General features: G+C 47.7%; 1 protein-coding gene across 2 annotated transcripts in view; it reads left to right on the forward strand.

Annotated features, from left to right (window-relative positions):
• Positions 1 to 23,231, forward strand: part of LOC117650862 — a 33,503-nt gene that overhangs the window by 4,289 nt on the left and 5,983 nt on the right. The window contains exons 1-2 of one of the 2 annotated variants that reach the window (XM_034394478.1): positions 15,402 to 15,551; positions 19,313 to 19,383. In XM_034394478.1, the coding sequence (XP_034250369.1) occupies positions 19,362 to 19,383 (22 nt within the window). In that variant the 5' untranslated portion in view covers positions 15,402 to 15,551; positions 19,313 to 19,361. Of the gene's footprint in view, positions 1 to 15,401; positions 15,552 to 19,312; positions 19,384 to 23,231 lie in introns of those variants that run through there. The other variant, XM_034394479.1, reaches the window with a different exon arrangement.

Genomic DNA, 23,231 nt, shown 5'->3' on the forward strand with positions numbered 1-23,231 from the left:
GAGAGAGAGAGGGTGAGAGAGAGAGAAGACAGCGATGAGCGGAATCTCTCCGCAGCGTACCCGTCCTCACGTAATCGCGTGTACCGGCCGACGGACGCGGCCCGGCCGCAGTGGAGTGGCGTAGGTCAGCGCCGCCACCTTGACTTATATTCCCGCGCGGCATTGGCGCGCACCTACACCGCCAAAAAAAAGGCAGGCGTGTTTCGACAAGACTCCAAATGGAACTGACGGTCAGTAGGCCACGAGACTAGTGGGGGCCGGCAAAATTGCTGACGCGTTTCGAGCTGCAGAGTTGCTGAGCGAAACTTGAACCGGACGTGCGATCCTATCGCCGCGCCGGGCCTCGTTCCAAGATCAATGCATTGGTAGGGTCATATGTTTGGTTCGACTCCCGTTTAGTGACTGGAGCTGCAAAGGCGTGTGGGATTTTGACCGCCTCTAACAGCGCTGATGACGACCAGTATTCTGGCGCACTGAGGGGAGGCTCTACACGTGCAGACTGATTCCAAGGCTCTCTTTCGTCGTTCCGGCCCTGTCCCACGTGTGGGGCGCTTCATGGGGCGTCCCATGAGAGGGAGAGAGACGGAACGACGGTCTGGACGACTCCCAGAAAGTTGCTCGCACCGGTGAGTAGCGACCCGCCTGGTGACCTGAGGAATGTTTCCTAGAGTCGTATCGTCGCCCCGTGTCGCACCTACACGAGGCGCTCGCGAGAGTCGGTTTCGATCTTCTCGAGAAAGAGGAGAGTTTGGAACCCCCCTTTAGTCAGCTTCAATCGGACTGAGGGAAGTGAGTGAAGATTGGAGGGGGGAGAGAGGAGAAAAGAGGCGAGGAGAGAGAGAGAGAAGAGGAGAGAGAGAGAGAGAGAGAGAAGAGAGACCGGCCCCAGGGCAGCGCCTCCCGCGAGGCCGCGACCAGTGCCGCGTTGACCGCCGCGCGGCCTGACCCCACTCGGCCCGCTTGGCACGCAGGTGCAGTGCACAGTGGGATAGAAACCCGAAAACGTGGCCAAAATTGATTTGCAGACGCATCTTAAACGGCAAGTGCGAAATTTTTTTGGAGTGAAAGGGGTTTTTTGGGGGTCAAGGTATTCAAATCTGCAATCAAAATTCAATTTTGAAAATATTCAGGGGCGGATCAGGGGGGGGGGCAAATTAAGAAATGCTCTAATGCATGTGCGATGCATCATTTCCTATTGATTGAGAGTCCAGGATTTCAAATCTGTAAACAAAATTTAATTTTGAAAATATCCAGGGGCGGATCGGGGGGGGGAAAATTTTAAAAAATGCTCATATACATGTGCGACGCATCATTTCCTATAGATTGAGAGTCCAGGACTTCAAATCTGTAAACAAAATTAAATTTTTGAAAATATCCAGGGGCGGGTCGGGGGGGGGTAAATTTCAAAAAATGTCCAAAATTGTCACGTGGCACATAATTTCGTAGGTTTTGGGGGCAAAAAATTTCAATTCCTCTAACAAAATCCAATGTGACCCTCGTATTTGAGCTGGCCATGGAGACCTTGACCAACATAAAACGGCCCTGAAGACCGATTTTTCCTACGGCCACCAGTTTCCGAGATACGAGGACGTCCCACGAGGTCGCCGACGAGGCCGACGGGGAAGTCGTACAATGTTTGGAGGCCAAAGAGGCTATGCCCGTGCCCGTGAACCCTTTTGGTGTCCGGGACTTTTGATGACGGTATTCTCTTCGGGGGTTCTTGAGCTCTCAGGAACTGGATGTTGGCCAAGATCTGCGCAGCCGTTTGTCCAGGATGGCGACGAACAAAAAAAAAAAACCTTCAAATCGACCCACATCGAGATGTTCGTCGCCATCCTGGACAAACCGCTGCGCAGATCTTGGCCAGTATCGAGTTCCTGAGAGCTCAAGAACCCACGAAGAGAATTCCGTCATCAATAGTCCCGGACTCCAAAGTGGGTCGCCGTTCGCCGTCATGGCCTCTTTGGACACCAAACATTGTACGACTTCCTCGTCGGCCTCGACGGCGACCTCGTGGTACGTCCTCGTATCTCGGAAACTGGTGGCCGCAGGAAAAAAGGGTTTTCACACCCTATGCGGGTCCTGACGGTCTCGATGGCCAGCTCAAACGCAGGGGTCGTCATGGCGGACAGGGAAAGGGACGTCGTCGGAAACCCTCTCAAGGTGCCCCTCGACGTTTTTAAATACGGACGCAAAAATGAATACAACTTCAGTTTCTTAATTGTTTTTTGAAGTTTTTTGTTTTTATTGCAGAAAAAAAAACTTAGTCAATTCTCGCGATTTACCCTTAATTAGCTCTACAATTTCGCACGGCATTCAAAATGGAGCACTTTGGAGCAAGATTTATCTTCTGCTACTTGTAGTCGACATATTGGTGCGTGATCTCCCGCAAACCGTTTCACCGTGAACCGCCTTTAAAATTTTTTTATAGTCAATTCAATATATCTTGTCGATTTTTATGAAATTAATGGAATGTTTTATTTAAAATCGACTTTGTGAGGCGACCTTTGGGGCTACAGACTTTTTTGTTACGCCAAATTGTTCGGGAAGAAAGGACTTTAAACGGGATAAGTCGCTTTTTATCGGGAAGGTGCAAACAGGTCATAAACAGTGCCTAAATAAAGCAAATTTTTTCTTACTTTTCACAAAATTTTTGTTTAAATTTTTTATTCCTTTTCCGACGGCACTGGAAGCTCTATGGGTCGATTCCTATCTGAAATATTTTTGGGTATTGAAGTTTTGGGATATTAACATTGCACGCAGGCTGTTATGAGAGGCCTGGGACACGTTTCATTTTAGGGTATTTTGGCCACGTTTTCGGGTTTCTATCCCACTGTGCAGTGGCGGGGCCACGCGGGGCAGCTGCCTGCCGTGGCCGTTGGGCCGCGCCAAGCGTTGCCACACAATGCGATGTCCCCGTATGGCCAGCAGGACCGCCATGGCGCGCCAGTGGGACTTGCAGAGTCCGCTGCGGGGTCTGTTGTACAACAGTGAGGTCTGCCCAGCCCCTAAAGTGGTTTCGTCGCGCCTCTAGTGCGAATTTAAAGCCCCCGGTGGTGACGTCTGTACGTCCATTTCCCAAAGTGGAACTTTGTGCGGGGAGAGTTTTATCTCCACGCTTGGCTTTTAGTGGTTTTTGGCGAAAATTCTTGATGCGTTATAGTATGCTTGAATGGAGCATACAACTACACTGATAAAAAAAAAGTGCAGAAAGAGTACGAAACGTGTCTGGTCAATTTTTTACCTGGACCGTCGCTACCTTGCCAACCACGGAAGTTCTGTACATGTTTTTGGTACCAGTTTACATGGGATCCTTCCTTATGTAGACCAAAGACAACCAGTATGGAAGGTCCGTTCCGTACCTTTTCCGTACCTCATTTTCAGCACATTTTCCGTACCAAACCACGGAATCTTTCTTGCAATATACGCTGCAGTGTAACCAGTGCGTTTGGACACGTCAGGTGGGGAGAGCTCCTTCGGGAGAGCATGCGAGAAAGCATGTGACAGCATGCACCCAGAGGAAGGAATTCTTGTGGCAATCCCGGATTTTCTATTGAAATGTTTTGATCATAATTTACTCCATTCAATCCTAATTTTCTCACTTCGAGCATGGTTTAGACCAATTATGAGAACGTGTTATTCTCAATTTTAGGCCTGTATTTCATGTTTGACTTCAAAGGTGAGGCGACGAGCATCGAACACCCGCTTTTGGACTTGCCAGCTCGCAAGCCACAGCGCCAATGTGTCGCTCTGTTCAGTGTGCCTCGATAAACGCTATACACTTCGACGCCTGCTCGAGCGCTCAGAAAAATTGAAGAGAGGACCGAACGCGGAAACTTCAGCTGATGAACGTCATCAGCTGATGAAGCCCCGGTTAAACAGACTGCAGTAGTGTCTTGGTATCGGTCCCGTCGGGCACTTCGGTGGACTGCGGTTCAAAACCCGTCCACTTCGATATTTTTGTTTGACCTTTAGGTTCCACCCCAGCCTCAGATCCGTTGACCAGCTTCAAATCCCGGCTCTGCGGTCATTTTGTTTCAACTCCAATTGAATACGTCATTACAATCTATCGCCGTGCTTAGATGCAGCGCTGTGGTAGCGCAGTGGTCAAGGGGTGTGTCCCGTAGTCTACACGCACTTCGGTTCAATTTTTTTCTTTTTCGTTTCTTTTTTTTTTCAAACAAGTTAGCACGCTTTTTACGCAGAGCTCAACATGTAAAGCTGAAAACGGCCAAAAACAACGGCCCGCCCCTTTGCTATCCATCTAAAGTCCCCGGCATGCGAACTGTCAGGTTGGCCTGGGAAAACAGGTGACGCATCGGCTGGGAACCAAACCCGGACTACTATCCTAGACACTCTACCACTGTGCCATTGGGCTGTTGCAGAGCTGTCAGGGTGGGCTCCAGAGTGTTGATGACGAAATGTAGCTGCTCTGAAGTTATGTGCACTGTGGCTAAAAGCTACGGAAAATTCTGTAAACAGCTTTTGGTGATTCTCCGTAGCCCCCTTGTCAGTATTCTCCGTAGGCTCTTACAGTATTTTCTGTAGGACCTTACAGTATTCTCCGTAGGACTACACAGTCTTCCATGCCCTACCGAGAAGACTGTGCGGTCCTACGGAGAATACTGTACGGCCCTACGGAGAATACTGTAAGACCCTAGGAGAATATTGATAAGAGGGCTACGGAGAATCCTGGCAAAAAAATTAACAGAATTTTCCGTACCTTTTTGCCACAGTGATGGTGGGGGACAACAACCACCTCATTGGTCCATTCACCACCTAGTGCGCATACTCCATAGCTTCAAGAATGTGTTCTTGACACAAGAAAACTGACTTATCTCAGACATTGATGCTGGTTGCAGGATTGAACGGAGAAAAATTTGTCTCGTAGAATTTTGTTGACGTCACACCAAAACTGATCGCATCACGCCGATTGATCCGAGTCAACTATTCTCTCATGCCAAATTTTCTTCGCCTGAAACTATTTTAACACACAGGCAAGAGAAAGTCAAGATCCGAACTGATCCAAAAACTTTCTTGCTCGCAAGTGATCCCAAAAAAAGATTGCATGCAAGAAAATTTTACTTGTTACAAGAATTTCCTTCTCTGAGTGTGGTGTTTCAAGCGTTCCGCGGGGCGTGGCACAGTGGGACGAAACCCGAAAAAAGCGGCGATAATTCTGGGATGCTCCGATCGTCTCCAAAATCACTACCCGGGGGTTTTGGGGTATGAAAAACTCGAATCCGTCAAAATTTAAAGCCGAAAACGGACGTCAGGGCCGGATCCAGCATTCCAGGAGGGGGTGAACCCTTCGGAGTGCCCGGAACGATGCCAAAATCGCTTCACGGGGGTTTTTGGGGATGAGAAACTCGTTTCCGTCAACGTCGAAAGCCGGAAACGTACGCCACGGGACGGATCCAGCAATCAAGCAAGGGGTTAATTTGGATCCGCCCCTGACGTTCGTTTTCGGCTTTCGACGTTGACAGGAACGAATTTCTCATCTCCAAAAACCCCCGTGTAGCGATTTTGGCATCGTTCCCTGGGCTCCGAACGGTAAACCCCCTTCTTGAATGCTGGATCTGCCCCTGGCGGTCATTTCCGGCTTTCGACGTTGACGGGAACGAGTTTCTCATCCCCCAAAACCCCCGGATAGCGATTTTGGAGACGATCGGAGCATCCCAGAATTATCGCCACTTTTTTCGGGTTTCGTCTAGAACGCACTTTTGGAGGCGATTTTCTCAAAACGCGAAACATTCCGAAACATTCGGTGGCATGGAGTCCAAAGTGGACTGGCTGCCCTATCACCGACAAGTGACAGAACCGTGCGCAAATGTTCGCAACTCAACTTATCGCACTGTAAAAATCGTTCAGACGCCAATTTTCTAGCACTTTTAACGGCAATGTGTTTTAATCCGGGTGACCCAAGAGTAAATCTGACTGCTGAATAACATTGGTGAGGCTGTCAGCTTTCCAAAAACATATAATTTAACACCATTATCTTAAATAGGGCGGCCACCAGAGCGAACACTATACACCTATTGCAATAAGTGAACGAAAAGCTGAAAATGCGTCCTGTTTGGCGCTCCGCTGTGGCTCGCTCGGGTCATATATTGTGAAACTGCTAAGTGTCACGCATAGCCAAGGCCTTTCCAATAAACATCGACGAGTTTGTTGGACCCTGCCGTTCAATTATCAAAATGCCACTTCTCGCCGCTTTTTACGCGTTTCGTCCCACTGTGCGTGGCTGCCCCCTGCACCCGACTAGGACTGAATCCGCGGGGCAGGCGGGGCGCGCGATGCAGCACCGAGTGCAGCACCCCGGCCACGGCCACGCCGCGCCGAGCGCCCCTCAGTGACAAGGCCGGTGCACCCGCCGAACTTGAGCACTGAAAGGTAGGCCGTCCGCAGCCACTCTCGTTCCAGGACCGTGACATGACGTTGAAATGAATTTGACAAAAAGTCACGTTCCTTTGAGCATTGTGGCACGTTCGTTTGGACTTGAATCAGCCTTAAATGAGCTTATTGACGTTATAACGAACGTGACACAATGCTCTAAAGAAGGTGACATTGTGTCAAGTTCGTTTCAACGTGATGTCACGTTCCTGGAATGAGAGTGAGCGTGCAACGCACTTGGACATTGCGGGACAGCATCGCGCAGGCGCTCATCTGGTTGTCATATTCACAAGGCCTTCGCCCACGCGGCATTTCTCTGATTCGGAGAAGCCTTTGTCGTCGCTGTGTCTCTCCCGCAATCTTCCATGCACGGTAAAGACGGATCCTGTTTTTCCCAGGAACTCCCTAACAAGGTAGGTTTACGCCAGACCGCGTCTTGTCGTAACAGGCTTCGCGATGTCTCGCTGCCTGTTTCTCCAATCCGCGCCTGGCGTACCTACCTTGGCCTGCGGCGCTAGGCTGCCTTCGGCAGGCAATGGCTTGTCCATCGTCGGTTACTTCTTACTTGATGCATGCTGGGGGGCTCCGCCCCCCAGACCCCCCTTTCTAAGGCAGAGGTGATCTGCCTGCAGAAAACTCGATTTTTCGCCGTTTTTTAGGTGTTTTTCGGCTATAAAAAGTGAACCAGTTGAGCTAGGATAGTGAAATTTCGCGTGTGCCGAGCCAAGGACATGCCCAAAAAGTGTCCAAAATCTCACCGAGATCGGCCGAGCCGTTCAGGAGGAGTAGTGCGGACACACACGCACACACGCACACACGCACGCACACAGACAGGAAAAACTTTTCAACCCCAATGGAGTAACAGGCTTCGCTATCGCTCAGCCAAAAATGGCCTATACCTTCACTATTGGCTTTCTGGGAAACCTGGATCCGTGTTTAGCGTGTGGCGCCCCGTATTGGTGCAAGGCGGACAGAGCGACGACAAAGATACTCGGAATCAAGAAACAGGAGAACTGAGCACCTCGTTTTATTGGCGAAATTGGCGCTAGCTCGCTGCCCACGCGTCGTCCCTTTGAACACAAAAAAAAACAATAAACACAACCTCTCTTGCTTTAATAAGCAACGTCCACTGAAACCGGCTGCCTGCCTGACGCACGTAGTCATGACGCAGATACTGCCGCGACTCGGACAGCTCACCTTTTGTCGACCTCTGGTCTGAGAGAGAGAGAGAGAGAGAGAGAGAGAGAGAGAGAGAGAGAGAGAGAGAGAGAGAGAGAGAGAGAGACAGGCTGAATGACCCGCTCGACCGCCCGTTCACAATCCCCTATTCTGTTAGACCCGCAACAGGCGTGCCAGCATTCGCTTCACGGCCAGCGCGTTACTGACTTTTTGACTGTTTCCTCGGAAAGCGCAATAGTGTACTCAGTCCATTCTCTTCAGCGTGTGCCCACGGGTACCCTCACTCCCAGGAGAGTCGGCTGGGTTGTCATTATGTCGTGGAAACAAAACGGGCACTTTATATATTGTAAATGACATATAAATGAGTCCTAAACACAGAAAATCACTTTGCATTCACTCACTTAGGCCGAGACGCTCAAAGACATAGTCTCTGCTGCCGCAGCCCGCTCGAGAAAGATAGGAATCCAGCAGCTCAGACGGGTCGCAACGGCTAGGGTCTTTTCTGAGCGCCAATGCTTCGGCACAGCTGAGCCTTTCTCACCAGCATCAATCGAACGAATGGTAACTTTCGTCTCAGCCGTATAACGGATTACCAAGATTACCCGTGAACTGCCCGGGATCGCCTCGGAGATTCTGGTCTTTCGAGTTAATTACTGATTACCTATTGTCTGTAAGCCGGATTACTAGAGTTGTCACCCCCTCGGTATCAATTTGGTTGTCAGTGCCACTGTATAAAGAACCTTACAAGTGCTGATAACGTAACCAATCTGGGCACGTCGCGCAACGCCAGCAAAACGCCGTGGCCGCGCCCTTAGCCACGTGCCTTTGAACGTCTTTAAAAGAATACAAGGTGCGCACTGTCACTGCAACATGTGCAGTAATCACCCATATTTTCCCGCCATAAAAGGAACGATCTTTGCTGACTTCGGGCGGTCTCCGTCAACCGATTCCTTCACGACTCCTGCCTCTGTCTCTCTCGCGCGCCAACGACACACTCCACGAGTGCGAGAGAGGCAGCGAGGCGGAGGAATCGCAAGACTGAATGCGAGACACAGCGCTGCCGCAACGCCGCCGCGCTCAATGGGCCCCTAATGCAGTTTACGAGCGGCGGGGTCCAGAGAGGGAGAGAGAGGGAGAGAGAGGGAAGGACAGAGACAGAGAGACAGAGACAGAGACGGACAGAGAGACAGAGACAAAGACAGACAGACAGAGAGACAGAGACAGAGAAACAGAGACAGAGAGACAAAAAAACAGGGACAAATTTAGACAGAGACAGACAGCGAGACAGAGAGAAGGAGAGAGAGACAGACAGAGACAGAGAGAGGGGTGGACTTTGTCTACTGGACCTACCATTCAGTGTAGACGGCACGGCAGCGGCGCTGCGCTGGGCGTCCACGTCTCGATGGCACACTGCCGCGGGCCGCTGCTGTCTTTGTCGCACTTGCACGTCCTCATTGCACGGCACTGGTTCAACTAGGGTGCTGTGTTGTCCCACGTTTTCAAGCGTAAGTTTCGCTCGAAGCGAAGCGCAGCAGATTCCCGCGATATTATCTGCACTTGGACGTGCAAAGTTTGCAGTATCCACAATTCAAGTAAGAAGTACCGTCAACGGGGGTAACTTGGGACACCGGGGGTAACTTGGGACAGTCTGCCCTGTACAGCTTGTTGGTGCTGCCATTCAGCGACGTTGGTTCCTAGCGTCAAACCCGCGGCAGGGTTTTGTTTCAGAGGCCTCAGGGCACGCGCGGAAAGGTAGAAAAGGTGCATAACAACACAATTAGTATTTGAGAAACGGGAAACTACATAATAGGGTTTTTGACAAAATATGTCGAACATTGACAAGTTGACCCTAGTGCAAGCAGTGAAATGCAGATTTGGCCGATTAGTCTCTCTGGGTTGTTAGAACATACACAGACAAAAACGTTTGCAAAATGGCGTTGTTTATAGTTTTCCCATCTTCGGTCCAGACTTCAATTTATCAAAAAACGAAATTTTACGGGGTAACTTGGGACAGTCTTTTCCTCGTGTTTCCAGCAGTCCTAGCCTCCGAAGAGTTGACCGACCCGGTCCCTGACATAACTTTAACTTCGGATTTTACGCTGATGATGGAAAGAGATGGCTTGCTCTGCAGTTTTGTCTTCTGGTAATCCATATTTTGAAATCTTCAGAAAATGCCTGGAAAATACCAGTAGAAAAGAGAGTTCCACGTAGAGCCCTAGATATAGTCCAATATCGGTCCTACAAGAGTTCCTAGGCCTGAATTCTTGGTCTACATGTTGTGACTTAAATTTATTACGTCCATTAACATTAATAGATGCATGGGAACGTAGCTAATTACCTACTGTCCCAAGTTACCCCCGGTCATGGGGTAACTTGGGACACTCTTTCGAGACCGCTTGGAAACGATGTAATCGAGGCAAATGAACCAGACAAGCATGAAATCATGGGGAAAGGGTCAAACTTTAACATAGTTAGGATCCAATGGTCTGGGTAGGAAATCTTGCCTCTGGCGTTCAAAAAACGTGAAAAAGTGTCCCAAGTTACCCCCGTTGACGGTAGCTCACAGAGTATCTGTCTCCATTAGTTACGAACTAATTTTTTAGAAGGCTTATGCATGCTCGAAATACTTTATTGGCTGAGCGATAGCGAAGCCTGTTACTCCAGTGGGGTTGAAAAGTTTTGTCTGTCTGTCTGTCTGTCTGTCTGTCTGTCGGTCTGTCTGTCCGCACTACTCCTCCTGAACGGCTCGGCCGATCTCGGTGAGATTTTGCACACTTCTTGGGTATGTCCTTGGCTCGGCACACGCGAAATTTCACCATCCTAGCTCAACTGGTTCAGTTTTTATAGGTGAAAAACACCTAAAAAACGGCGAAAAATAGAGATTTCTGCAGATAGACCACTTCTGTCTTGGAGAAAGGGGGGTCTGGGGGGCGGAGCCCCCCAGCCTCGACAAGTTAAAAAGTGACAAGGGTCAAGATCGTGTTATCTGTAGATAAAACAACTCTATTTACAATGTAGGGGGGTCTGGGGGGCGGAGCCCCCCAGCATTCAACAAGTTAAAAAATAACCGACAACGGACAAGCCATTGCCTGCCGCAGGCAGGCTAGCGCCGCAGGCCAAGGTAGGTACGCCAGGCGTGGATTGGAGGAACAGGCAGCGAGACATCGCGAAGCCTGTTACGACAAGACGCGGTCTGGCGTAAACCTACCTTGTAGCAGATGATACCTTTCTTTACCGTAGACCGGGGTAATAAAAGACAAATTTCGAGTTTTTTTGTGAATTTACCCTTTTCAATTTCAATTTTGGGTACTGAGGTGTTCATCACTTGTTCATTGACCCTTTGGCTACACTCCCAACAAATTTCAGATTTTTAGGTGTAGTAGGGACTTTTTAATAACCCTCGGAATGCCGTCCCATATTTCCCTGCAATGTTGGGTAATATGAGACAAAAGAAAGAAATGTTAAAGAAGTATAGAGAATTAACTCATTTAGGCGGGTTTGGAGCATTTAAAGTTCTCTTCACTCATTTTAAAGATGATTGGCAACTACATAGGAGACGATATAAAATCTGTAGGGGACGAAAATGGGTGCCACTGAAGAGAGCTGGAAATGTATAAGAAGTCATGAGTTGTGCCTGTCACATGTAAACACTAAACGAAGAGCATAGATGCCGGTCAGATAGTAAATCAAATTCGAGTTAAAATCATTATTACTTGAAATTATTAAGAGTGGAGTATGTTTGGCCTCATGTTTCAAGCGAAAAGAGGTGTCTCTATTTTCCCTGGAAGGTAACCAAATTGTGTTCCATCTGGAACAGGCAGCCCGGGAGGACACATAACGGAACCAAATTTTGTCCTGATTATGTTGACATAATTGCCTACAGGTTTAAACCTCGCTCGGACGAGAACCTGAGTTCTATCCGAGGTTTCTGGGGAGGTTTTAACCAACTTTATAAAACTTGTTAGAATTTAGAGGTTTTTCCGTTGTCCTAAATAATCCTGATAGCCTTCGTGCGCTTTCTGTGAGCTGCCACGGCCTCCTAGATCGCGAAAAAAATTCACGGTGGTCTTCCGAATAGCCGTTACAGAGCAACGCGACAAAAACAGAAAAAAGTGCGCTTTGTCTCGATTTTCCTTCATGTCTCATATGATCCACGAAGCGGAAGAAGGGGTTAAGTCGAGTTGATTCAGTGACCTCTTATCAGTCTGTCCAGTAAACGTGAGCGAAAATTTGGTCCAAAAATAAGTGTGGTGAGACAAGTCCCATCCTCTTGCATCTATTTGTAGATGGCATTCCCCACCTGTTCTCCCACCTGCTAGGTTCAGGTCTTTCAAAAGTGCACGGATTCAACTCGACTTAACCCCTTCTTCCGCTTTGTGGATCATATTACCTCGTTCTACGGCACCTACTTCAATACATACCTCGAACAACACAAAACACGAGAGTCGGCACGAGAACCATCCAGATAAAAATGACCTAGGGCCCGGTGAGTTTAGTAAATGGGTGAATGGCGCGCAGTCTGCGCGCAACACAGTCACTCTCGGTCATCGCAAGCGCACAACAGGGACCAACAATGCCTCTTGGTTCGGTACGGCTTGAGGGCCGAGCCAAGGCACGGCTCGGCGCGGTGCGGGCCGCAGATCGGCACTGTGCGCAGACTGCACATTCCACATCTCCACATATTTCGTGGAGTTTTCTGCACTTGGTCTCTCTATGCAAAGCTGGTACGCTGGTAAAACTAAGGCGTACTATTACGCCCTTCGTGAAGCGTGCAGCCAGTACGCCCTTCTTCAAGCGTACAAGAGTTCATGCGCCCCTTTCTTCTTATCTAAATGCATGGGGGAATTGTCTTAAAGCGTAGTTGTACGCTTCAAGAAGGGCGTACAATCTTGAAGCGTAGTTGTACGCTTGAATGAAGCGTACAACTACGCTTTGGTTTTATCAGTGTATCTTCCTCAAAATGGTTTCATATCATACTCCCGCAATGCCCACTCCACGATTAGCACGTCAAAAGAGGTGTTCATCGACTTTTATCTCGTAGTATTTTTGCCAATGACCTGATAGCTGGTTGATGGCCTGCTGCCGTCTCGTCAGCGAGCGGGCCGACTGCAGCACCTCGCTGGCAGGTGGCCACCCCGCCCCGCGTCACGATTTCCGATCAGAGCCCCGCCTGTTTGTCCCTCTCGCTCTTGTCACACGCGTTGACGTCCAACCCTCGCGGTCAGCGTGCGCGCCAGCGTCTCGTCTCGCACCCTGCAAAAAGTCTACGACCGCTTCGAAACACGAACAAAACGAAGGCATTGTGAAATCTACCAAGAAATGCATTGTTTTATGGAGGTAAATCATTCGTCATGCGAAGCATTTCAATTTAAAATCGATAAATTTTACAATGCCTTCATTCACTGCAAAGCTGGTGGTAAGTTTGGTTGCCTCAAATTTGGCAAGCCGTTTTGAATGCCAAAATTTGGCAACCTTAGGTCAGAAGTCTTCATAAGCTTGCCAAATTTTGGCAAGCAAGGTGGTATTTCCGGACCAAGCTTGCCAAGTATTGGCATTCAAAACGGCTTGCCAAATTTGTGACAAGCAAACTTACCACCAGTTTTGCAGTGTTGTCAGTACAGGCAGGTCCTTCGTAAATTCTTTTCAGTGCTACTGCCAGACTCCGTCTCCTTTATCCCTTTCCCTCCCCCTACCTCTTGTCGCTCACTCTCTCAGGCTTCGCTCGTCGCCTCTCTGGCAAATACAAATTATTGTGGTTTCCTGAAACTCAGTCACCCCCCGACGGTAGGGTGGCCCAAAAAAAATCGAAGGTTTTCCGATTGTCCAATTCCGCTCAAAAATCGATTTTAGACCGAAAAAAAAAACCCCCTATTTTGGCGTTTTGCCCTGAGACGATTTTGAATACCGGCTCAATAGCGAAAAGGGTTTTTTAACCCGTTTTAAGCCCCAAAAATTGTCATAACAATTACATTTTTTTATCGGATTTTCAAAAACGATACGGCAAAATGTTCGGTTTTAGAGGGCCCAAACAAATTACATTTCCACCAATTTTTTGTCGGACTTGTCTTCAGTATTCTGCTTGCGATTTTCGCTAAAAAAAAACACATATTGTTCACTATTTGGAGATAATTTTCTTGTTTCGGACGCTAAGATGCGCCCCTTTTCCATTTTTTTATCTTACCCTATCCCAAAAAAAACCGCCCACGTGAAATAAAGCCGTGCAAATCAATTTGCATCCCATCTAGGGCAAGCATTTCTTTGTTTTAGTATAAAAAAAAAGTCTGTTGAGCTCTGAGGCCGCAATTTTCCTCCGATTCTCAAACCCGAGATGTCATTTTGGTTAGTTTTTTAAGAAGAACAAAAAAGATTCTGGTCATTTTTTTGTCAGACAGCGTTTTAAGATCCGTTTCTGCTTGAAACGTGCAAAAATCGCCCAAATTCGAATTTTTCGCCCATTTTTGGACCTTTTTTTCTCGTCAGCGATCCACGTGACCACCCAAACGATCACTCTTTTACCTTCCCTAGCCTTTCTGGAATGGCTGGAATAAGAAGAGCCAGGTCCCAGACACGAACGAACAGGTCCAGGCATGATTTGGCGGGTCGTTTAGAATTTTCCTTCTTAAAAAAAGGATAAAAGGCCAGCCCGGACGGTTTTTGGGTCGTGTGAATAGTTCAGTAAAAGTGGGAGTGTTGCAACCGATTTTGTCAAGTTTTGACCGGTATGGAGAAGTTGTGACAGGTTTGGACAAAAAAAAACGGTCCAAAAATGGGCAAAAAATTCGAATTTGGGCGATTTTTTCACGTTACAAGCAAAAAACCCGCCAAAACATGCCCGGACCTGTTAGTTCGTGTCTAGGACCTGGTCTTCTTAATTCCAGCCATTCCAGAAAGGCTAGGGAAGGTAAAAAAGTGATCATTGGCTGGTCACGTGGATCGCTGACGAGAAAAACGGTCCAAAAGTGGGCAAAAAAATTTAAATTTTGGGGGATTTTTGCACGTTGTAAGCAAGACGGACCTTAAAACGCAGTCTGCAAAAAAAGGATAGAATCTTTTTTGTTCGTCTTAAAAAACTTAACAAAAAGAGTTCTCGAGTTTGAGAATCGGAGGAAAATTTCGGCCTCAGAGCTCAACAGACTTTTCTTTAAACTGAAAACAACGAAATGCTTGCCCCTAGATGGTAGGCAAATTGATTTTCACGGCTATATTTCACGTGGTCGGTTTGTTTTTGGATAGGGAAGAAAAAAAGTGGATAGGGGCGCAACTCGGCCGTCCGAAAAAAGAAAATTTTCTCCAAAAAGGAACAAATTTTTTTTTTGAGCGAAAGTCGCAAGTAGAATACTTAAGACGAAGTCTGACAAAAAATAGGTGAAAATGTAATTTGTTCGGCGTCTAAAACCGAACATTTTGCCGTATCGTTTTTGAAAATCCGATAATAACTGTAATTGTTATGACAATTTTGGTGCTTTAAACGGGTTAAAAACCATTTTCGCTATTGAGCCGGTATTCAAAATCGTCTCAGGGCAAAACGCAAAAAGTAGGGGTTATTTTTTTTCGGTCTAGAATCGATTTTTGAGCGGAATTGGACAATCGGAAAACCTTCGATTTTTTTTGGGCCACCCTACCCGACGGGCGGCACTTTACCCTAATTCATTGTGGAGGATGCTCCCAGCCCGGTAGTGGGGCCTCACGGCGAGCCGTCGCGGTACCGAACCACCGCCGCCGTGCAGTGCAGCCACGTGGGAACGCCGCGAGCCTAACGGGCGGGGGGCGGCGCGGGGTATGGCTGCCTATGCGGCCAGCGGAAAACGGACTCGAGTCCACCGCGGCAGTGGGGAACCAACGTCGCGCCCGCTCACATCCTGCCGCGCGCCGCTCGTCGAGGCACCGCGTGCGCTCCGACCGGACTCTCATTCACGTCGGCCTCCCTGTCGAAGGCACAGAAGGCGGCTCCCCCGCAGCACTGGACGCGCTTTCTGGAGGTGGGTCGCGGGTGACGACCTCTTCTCCCACTCCCTCCTATCTCATTTCAGGAGCAGGACATCACGTTGAAACTAGCGCGTGACCGAATGTCCCGCTCCTTTGGGCACTGTGTCTCATTCGTCTAGATTTAAATAAGCTAATTTATGCCTCTGATTCACATATGTGTTTCAATGGTCAACGGAACGTTACGTCTTGTCATGCGCGTGTTTCAACGTGATGTCCCGCTCCTTGACACTTCTGAAAATGTTGTCGGAATGTCAGAAACACTTCTGAAATCGTGATGGCAATTTGCGCAACTCTGAAAGCTTAAATACTGATAACTTGCTCTGTTATTGATGACCCTGAGTTTTACAGAATGTCAGAATAAGTTTTCAGCTTTCAGAGGTGCGCGAATTTTGATCAGGTTTTCAGACAGGTTTCGGACATCCTGACAAGATTGACACGAGTGAAATGAGAGTCCTCTTTCTTTCTTTCTCTCTTTTCCTTCAAGGAAACGTCAGTCCGGCCGAAAATTTGTCTTGCAATCCACATCTTAGTACTGTACACTGAAAAATCAAGTGAGCGTGGGCCCAATGCTTCTGGTCCTTTTGTACAGAAGTATTCACGTATTTGTGTGTGGTACGTTAAATTTGTACATAAACTTGGTACAGTTTTGTATTAAAAATATGTAGAACTGAATGCAAATGTTGTCCCAACTGAACATTTAAAAATGTACACTGTATAGTGAATGGGCGGACACATGGTCAATTTAGAGCGTGACAAAAGGTCACGCCAAACATTGGCAGGACAGGAAATTCACGCCGTAAAACAGCATGGCGCATAACGTGCACACTAAATGTTTATGTACAATTTTGTACGTGGCGATGCATAATTTTAAACTTGTGTGCCGTCGTGCATAAAATTGTGCGCGAATTTGCATAAATTTATGCATTTTCACGCATAATATTATACAACTTCCCCGCATGCACAAAATCGTGCAAGTGGCACGTACAATATTCTACATAAACATTTAGTGTGTGTTCATCGCGCCGTCATTTGGCGTGAATGTGCCAAGTGGATTGGTGCGTGCAATGCGTTATATGAGAAAAGTCACGCCAAAAACCGGCATGACCGGAAACCAAAACTTGGCGTGAATTCTGTCATGCCGATTTTTAGAATGACTGTTTTGTGCGTAACACTTCGTTCACGCCCCTGTAGCGGCAAGAAGTCACGCTGATAGATTTTCAGTGTGCACAGCTACATGCACTGCTTTGGCAATGGCCATTGACAATTCATTATTATTTAGTGTGGAAGGTACTTGTGGTAGGTACGGAATTCGAAGCCTCCACACTGAAAATTAAAATGGCAAAATTATGGGGTGACAATAAAGCACGGCAGAAAAAGGCATGGCGGGAAAGTCACACTAATATTTGGCGAAAATGTACTTTAGGGATTCTCACACTGTCAGAAAAAAAGTCCGTAAATTTACGGAGAAAGTTACTCTAATTTTGGGAATGGAGGCTCCATAAATTTTCCATATTTTTACGGAGATTTTCCGTATTTTTACGGAGATGGACCGCATTTTTGCAGAAATAAACGCATTTTAACGGTTTATTTCACTCCTTCCACCTTCGATGTTAATGCAAACAGTGTCCTTTTAGACGAAAGTGATATTCTCCAAAACTGTTAGAAGATCCACTTGACTACATGCCATTAGGATCAGATAAATGGACGGAAACCCAAAGGCGAGGTCGGTTTAGGGAAGGCGTACTCTTAGAACACCTAATCAGTTGGTCACCCAACCCATCGATAACGTGAATTAGTCTGTTCTTTTTGATAAGTAAGGCTTCTATTTCATTTATATACATAAATTCCATATTTTTACGGAGAAAATCCATAATTCAAAAAAACGCAGATCTCCGTTTAAAAAAAATGGACAGTCTACGTTAAATTTCCGTATTTTTACGAAGTTTTTGACAGTGTACACCTCGTGGGCGCGAAGGTAAATAACAAAACACTTATTATCTCGGTAACTAGACGTTAGCGCCCACTAGTTCAATGGCGAAATATGATCCGCTAGGGGTGCCTAAGATTGCTACAAATTATTGACATATCGAAAAAAAACTCACCCTGTAGAAAATTCTGGCCAAGATTCTCCATACGGTAGCACTCTTTTCTATTTTGATGAGGATTTCCGACGTGTTCAACTGACATTCTGACAAAATTTACCCGAGTGCGAGTGTAACAGCCACGCGACAGTGGAGGACAGAAACGGACTTTGACGCATTTCTCCAAGCGCAGCGGTTGCCACGCTTGGCTTTGGGTGTAGCAGTCCTTTCCACTCCGCTTCCGCCTGCCTGAATGCACAAACGGTTCTTCTGGCGAAAGTGCTTTCGAAGGAACCTCCGTCAATGCAAGTAGATGCGTTGTAAATGGTCGAAGGTTCCCTCGGTGACATTTGGTCCCGAGCTACCTATGTAGACTCCTGTCATTTATTTTAAGGGGGGACATCACTCCAAAATGATAAAAAATCGCAACTTTTTTTTATTAGTTCATTCTAAAGACCATTCTTTTCTGCGTCGAATGGCGAAAACCGCATTCCGAAATTCAAAAAATTGCAGTTTTGGGAGGCTGTGGGCCGCAAACATGCATAGGGGAAAAGCCCAGTTTCCCCAACTTTGATCGCGTTTTTCTCGGAACATGAAATTGCAAACGGTTGCAGGCCTCTAGGGCGCAGTTTTTGAGCTACAGCGGGGAGATTTAGCATGGAAGCTCCTACGACATACCGCTACGGTGGGTAGCAAAATAATTTGCATTGGTCAATTTTTATTATTTTTTTAACGTTCAAAATTGAACAATTTTGACCCAAAAAATTGAACAATTTTTTTTGGCATGAAACAAATACAACTTAAAATGATTTTTTAAATGTAATTGAGGTACCCACCACAGCCAGACATCTCAGGAAGGCTGTCACCAAATTACGTTGTTCTAGGTCAAACCGTTTGGCGTCCAGCGCTGCAACCGTGCGAAATGGTCTAACCTAACACTCAAAAATGCGTTTTCAACGAAAGCGCTGTACTGCCCTGGCGGATTGACTAAGTGTTGTTTTATACTTTATCTGTTAAAATATGAACAATTTTTCTCTTTCCGTTTGGTTTTTATGACGCTTTTACAAAAGCACTGTTTTTGGAGTGATGTCCCCCCTTAACGGTGTTGGTGGGTAAAGTGCCGAACACGGATCATGGTACCAGTCATGGATTACGTTAGGGAACCCGCACTGCAAACTTGACCAATTTCATTTTGTTTTAAGTTTTACACATGTCTACTATAACTACGCTGATCCCTCCGTAACATTAACAGTGTGCGTGAATGACATCGTGCTTCTCACGCAGTAACGGCCTGTTTTAACGTTAGGTTCTGTGCTAGCTGCCTCTGACAGTCGGTTCGCGATGCAGCTTCCCTACCACGACCACACCGGGCGACAATCGGCCAATGTGCCCGCACCTCGTTCTTCGTTACCCGATTGGAGTTCCTGCATGCCGCGTCCCCGTCGAAACCACTTTTACGCCACATTCCCAGCCCGCCAGTGCACACGACGACCCCAGCAAACGCTGCCGTGTCGCCTTCCGTCCCAATCAGCTTTGGTATGGACGAGCCGGCCCGTGTCGCCCTGCTTCGTCTCTCTCGCACCGACACGGACCGCCCCATGAGGGACATGAAGGACCCTCGGAATCAGTGTGCTCTCGACCCGCCCTCATGTGCCTGTGCGTGTGTGTTCCAGGAGCAGCCACTTGATGCCGGTGGGGAGGTCATCGCGAAGCTGAGGTAGCATGGCAGAGTCCCGCGCCGCAGGTGAGTGCGACAGAGACAGGGCATAGAGAGGGTGGAGAGAGAAGGCAAAGGGAGTGAGGAGGGGGGAGGAGCCTGAGAGAGAAAAAGAGACAGAGAGAGAGACCTTTATTGATTGGCTTTTAAGGGTTTACATGAGTACTGAAATGCTTCACTGGGCATCTTCAGAGAGAGAGAAAGAGGCCGGAGGGGGGGGGGGTATTGATTGGTTTCGAAGAGCTTACTCGAGAGCTGGAAAGCACCACAAACTACCAGCCATCTTTTGAGGGAGAAAGAGATCGGTCATCTCTATGCTAGTGCAAGCGCGCTTCGTGAGTCTGCTCTGTCATGGTCTGAGAGAGAAGGAGAGAGAGGGGGGGGGGGGGCTCTGTGAGCGTGCACCTGACCGTGTGCCGTGTGGTTCTGCGAGCGATGGGCGTGGGTCGGTGCGAGAAGGTTGAGCGAATCGAGTGTGTGTCCTTGTCCGGCCGGACTATACGATCGGACATTCCAGTGGAGAGCATTGGCACGAAGAGAACGGGGCATGAAGCGGCGAAAACACCAGCTGAAATGGACAGTACCCGTGCTCACTCTAATGCCGTGTTGCGGCGCCAGTCGAAGGTCGTTTTAAACCTCTCATGCACTGCAAGAAATAAACAGGAAAATAACGGGGGTGATTTTCGCTGGCAAGTCGGCAAAAGAACCATATCGTCTACTTTGGATGATTCTTGGTGATCTTACAAAGAATCTTCGAAAATGTCTTGAGAACCTTCTTGAATTTACGATGGTTGTCCGCAAATTTACAAGGGTGTTTGAAATATTTTTCCGGAGGTGCCTTTCTTAATTCCGGGGACAAATGTTCATAGTGTCGGTCGTGTTAAATGCCGAATGCTGATTCGAGTTTTTCCGCGGAAAGACTGGCGTGCCATTCCGACTGTCATCAACCTGCCCGCCTCCGAATTCCTCGTGGACTGGCTATAACTGTGGCATCCAGATTGGAAGGCCGGATTTTAGCGCCCTGTTCCACGAACCATTGTAAGCCGTTGGAGAATGGTGCAAAAAATTTAATAAAATGTAGGAATGTTGGATTGGGCAAAATTGTTTCCTGACATTAATTTCGGTTAGGAGACTTGTATCAAGAAGGAACCATGCCATTCGCAGATAAGCCATTCTTGGTTGCAAAAATCCTCAAATATCTTTAAATTTTTCACAACCACTTTAGTTCATTTAGGTGGGGCATGCACCAGGCCAGAGGCCCGGTAGAGGCGGTCAAAATACCGGACGCCACCGGACGCTTTTTCAGCTTCAAAGAATCATGGAAAGGGCACTCGTGAAAACTTTGTCAGAATGTCAGATACATGTCTGAAATCCTGATTAAAATTCGCGTAGGGTAAACTATACAGTCATCAGCAGGGGTACAGTTATCGTCATCTCAGCGAATAACTGGGTCCTGCTTTGCAAGTACGCGTCCGTGAGTGGTGCGGCCAGTGCAGGTCGCTAGAGACACCCATTGAGCATGCAGGACCGAGACAGCATCGCGTTTGATTGAGCATGTCAGCCAAAAGAGCCACGTTTCTAGTCAAGAGCAGAATGAAGCCGCTTCGGCCGGCCGCTCTTATCTTCTATGCTACACTGTAAAAAATATAAATGGAAATTTCGTGCTGTGGGCAATGAAACGCCCTATCTGATGTCCCCGGACTGCAAATTTCCTATTGCTTTGGGCACTGAAATTCGCGATTCTATGGAATAGCAATTTTCAGGCTCCTGTGGGCAACGAACGCAACCGCCCTTGCCCAAAAAGGAAATTTCCTATTTGGGCTGCGAAAGCTACCACAGTTGCCCACAGTTGAAATTTCAGTGCGTGGGCAATGGAAGACCCCAAGTCCCACGAGGCTTACATTGAGCTAGAAAAAAAAAGTTCCCGCCGCGAGCCGAACCCAAGACTCTGTATTGAAGGCCGGCCTCGCTAACCACTACGCTGCCCCGTCGCCTGTCAGCTGAAGTGTCGTTAGTCCTAGTGACTCCACCAAGTAGGAGGCCGCCTCTTCCTTGAGCTGCTCCCTCACGGAATTTCCTGCTGTGGGAAAGCCAAGCAGCCCTTCCTTGCCCACAATAGAGATTTTCAATTGTGTGGGCAATTAAGTGAGTCCAGGTCGTTACTGTGTCTGAATTTTCCTGTTCCAATGGGGTACGAAATTTCCTTCTGTGGGCAGGCAACGCATGCTTTCCATGCCCAAACATGAATTTTCATGTTTGGGATGCTAAATTTCCTACTCCAATCTGCCAAATTTCCTACTCCAAATGAACATTAAATTTCCAGTTTGGGCAATGGAATGTCCCTTTCAGTGCCCACTGGGCCAAAAATGACACTTTCCTGCGGGGGCAAGTGAATTTACTTGCCCAATGGTCTAGGAAATCTCCACGAATTTTTTACAGTGTAGGAACAGGGGTTCAATCTCTCGTTTCATTCGTGAATGTGGGCCAGAAAAAAACTATTCTCCTTGCTAGGTCTTTTCTCCCCATCTATTGAATAGGGCATACCGTGCTTGCCGCACAGAAATTCCTCTTGCTTGTCCTCAATCGGGGGGTGCCGATAACTGTACACAAGAAATCACTCCAAACACAGTTATCGTCAGGGTGGCCTCAAACTTCACTCCTGTTGCGGGCATCGTTGGGGAGTTAATATTCTGAAGCATTAAGACCATAGGAAGACCCCTGCCACATTTGAACGAAATCGGATCATTTTTTCCCAGTGATCTACGTGATCTACGAGATGTCCTCCTCGGTGCTTTGAAAGGTTGTTATTTTGCAACTCATGGTGCTAGTTGTCTGTGAGTCCAAAATAAAGGGCCCAAGAGGCATAACAGAAAAGAGAGGGGGTTCATGACATGTCGAGAAATGATATAGAGTGCCTGTGACGACTGTTAGAAATTTTCGTCACTTTCGGTCATGTTTTGCCTTTTTAACGAGGGGTGCCGATAACTGTCATTTTGGGAACCGATAACTGTATTTTGGCTGCCGATAACTGTGTTTTTGGTTACCATTTTTTCAGGTCAAATAAGAGCGACACAAAAAGTTATTCGTGAAATCTTTGTCAGCCACTTCGTTGACTAGATCCTTCTAAGTTGTCTGGAACAAGTCACGCGGGTCCAAATGTCATAACCTACCCTAGAGGCCCTCGAAAAGAAAGTGATGCTCTTAAACTGACGGTAACTGTATACTTTACCCTATCTCTGAAAGCTATAATTCTGAAAACTTACCGTGATGTTGATGGTTTCAGCTCTAGAGAATGTCAGAAAACGTTTCCAGCTTTCTGAGGTGCGCGAATTTTGATCAGGTGTACAGACAGGTTTTTGACATTCTAACAAGACCTACACGGGTGAAACGTGTTACCTCGACTAATGGATTCCTCCTCGAGCAAGGAAATTGGTGGGTTCGTGAGACCCCTCAGTTCCAGTTGGGTTTAGTGACTCTGAAGCTCTGCGCTGGACTTCTGGCCCACAGTGGCGAGGGGTAAATGTCCTCTTGGCTAATAAAGGCCAACCACTCACAGCCTGTCACGGCGATGACCCGACGCACGATACCGAATGTGTGAAAAAGGACCACAGCATTTTTGCGAGGGAAGTGACACATGCCTCTCAGGTCAAGGTCACTTGGTCGCGTCTCTCGTCCACTATTCCATCTGGGCCCGTTTCGGGGCCCGCTCAGAGAGGGCAGCGGGGGCAGGTCTTTGACTTTGTTGTTTGTGTCTTCGAAAACCCGTCCCCCCCCTCTTGCGCGAGAGACCTTGTCAAATATTCTGCGACCGAAACGTGGAATTAATTTCCCTGTGTGCTGAGGCTCAGCGTGTCACGAAGTAGCGACGGCATCAA

This window comes from Thrips palmi, unplaced genomic scaffold (assembly GCF_012932325.1).
Source record: "Thrips palmi isolate BJ-2018 unplaced genomic scaffold, TpBJ-2018v1 HiC_scaffold_5, whole genome shotgun sequence".
Classification (NCBI taxonomy): Eukaryota; Metazoa; Arthropoda; class Insecta; order Thysanoptera; family Thripidae; genus Thrips; species Thrips palmi.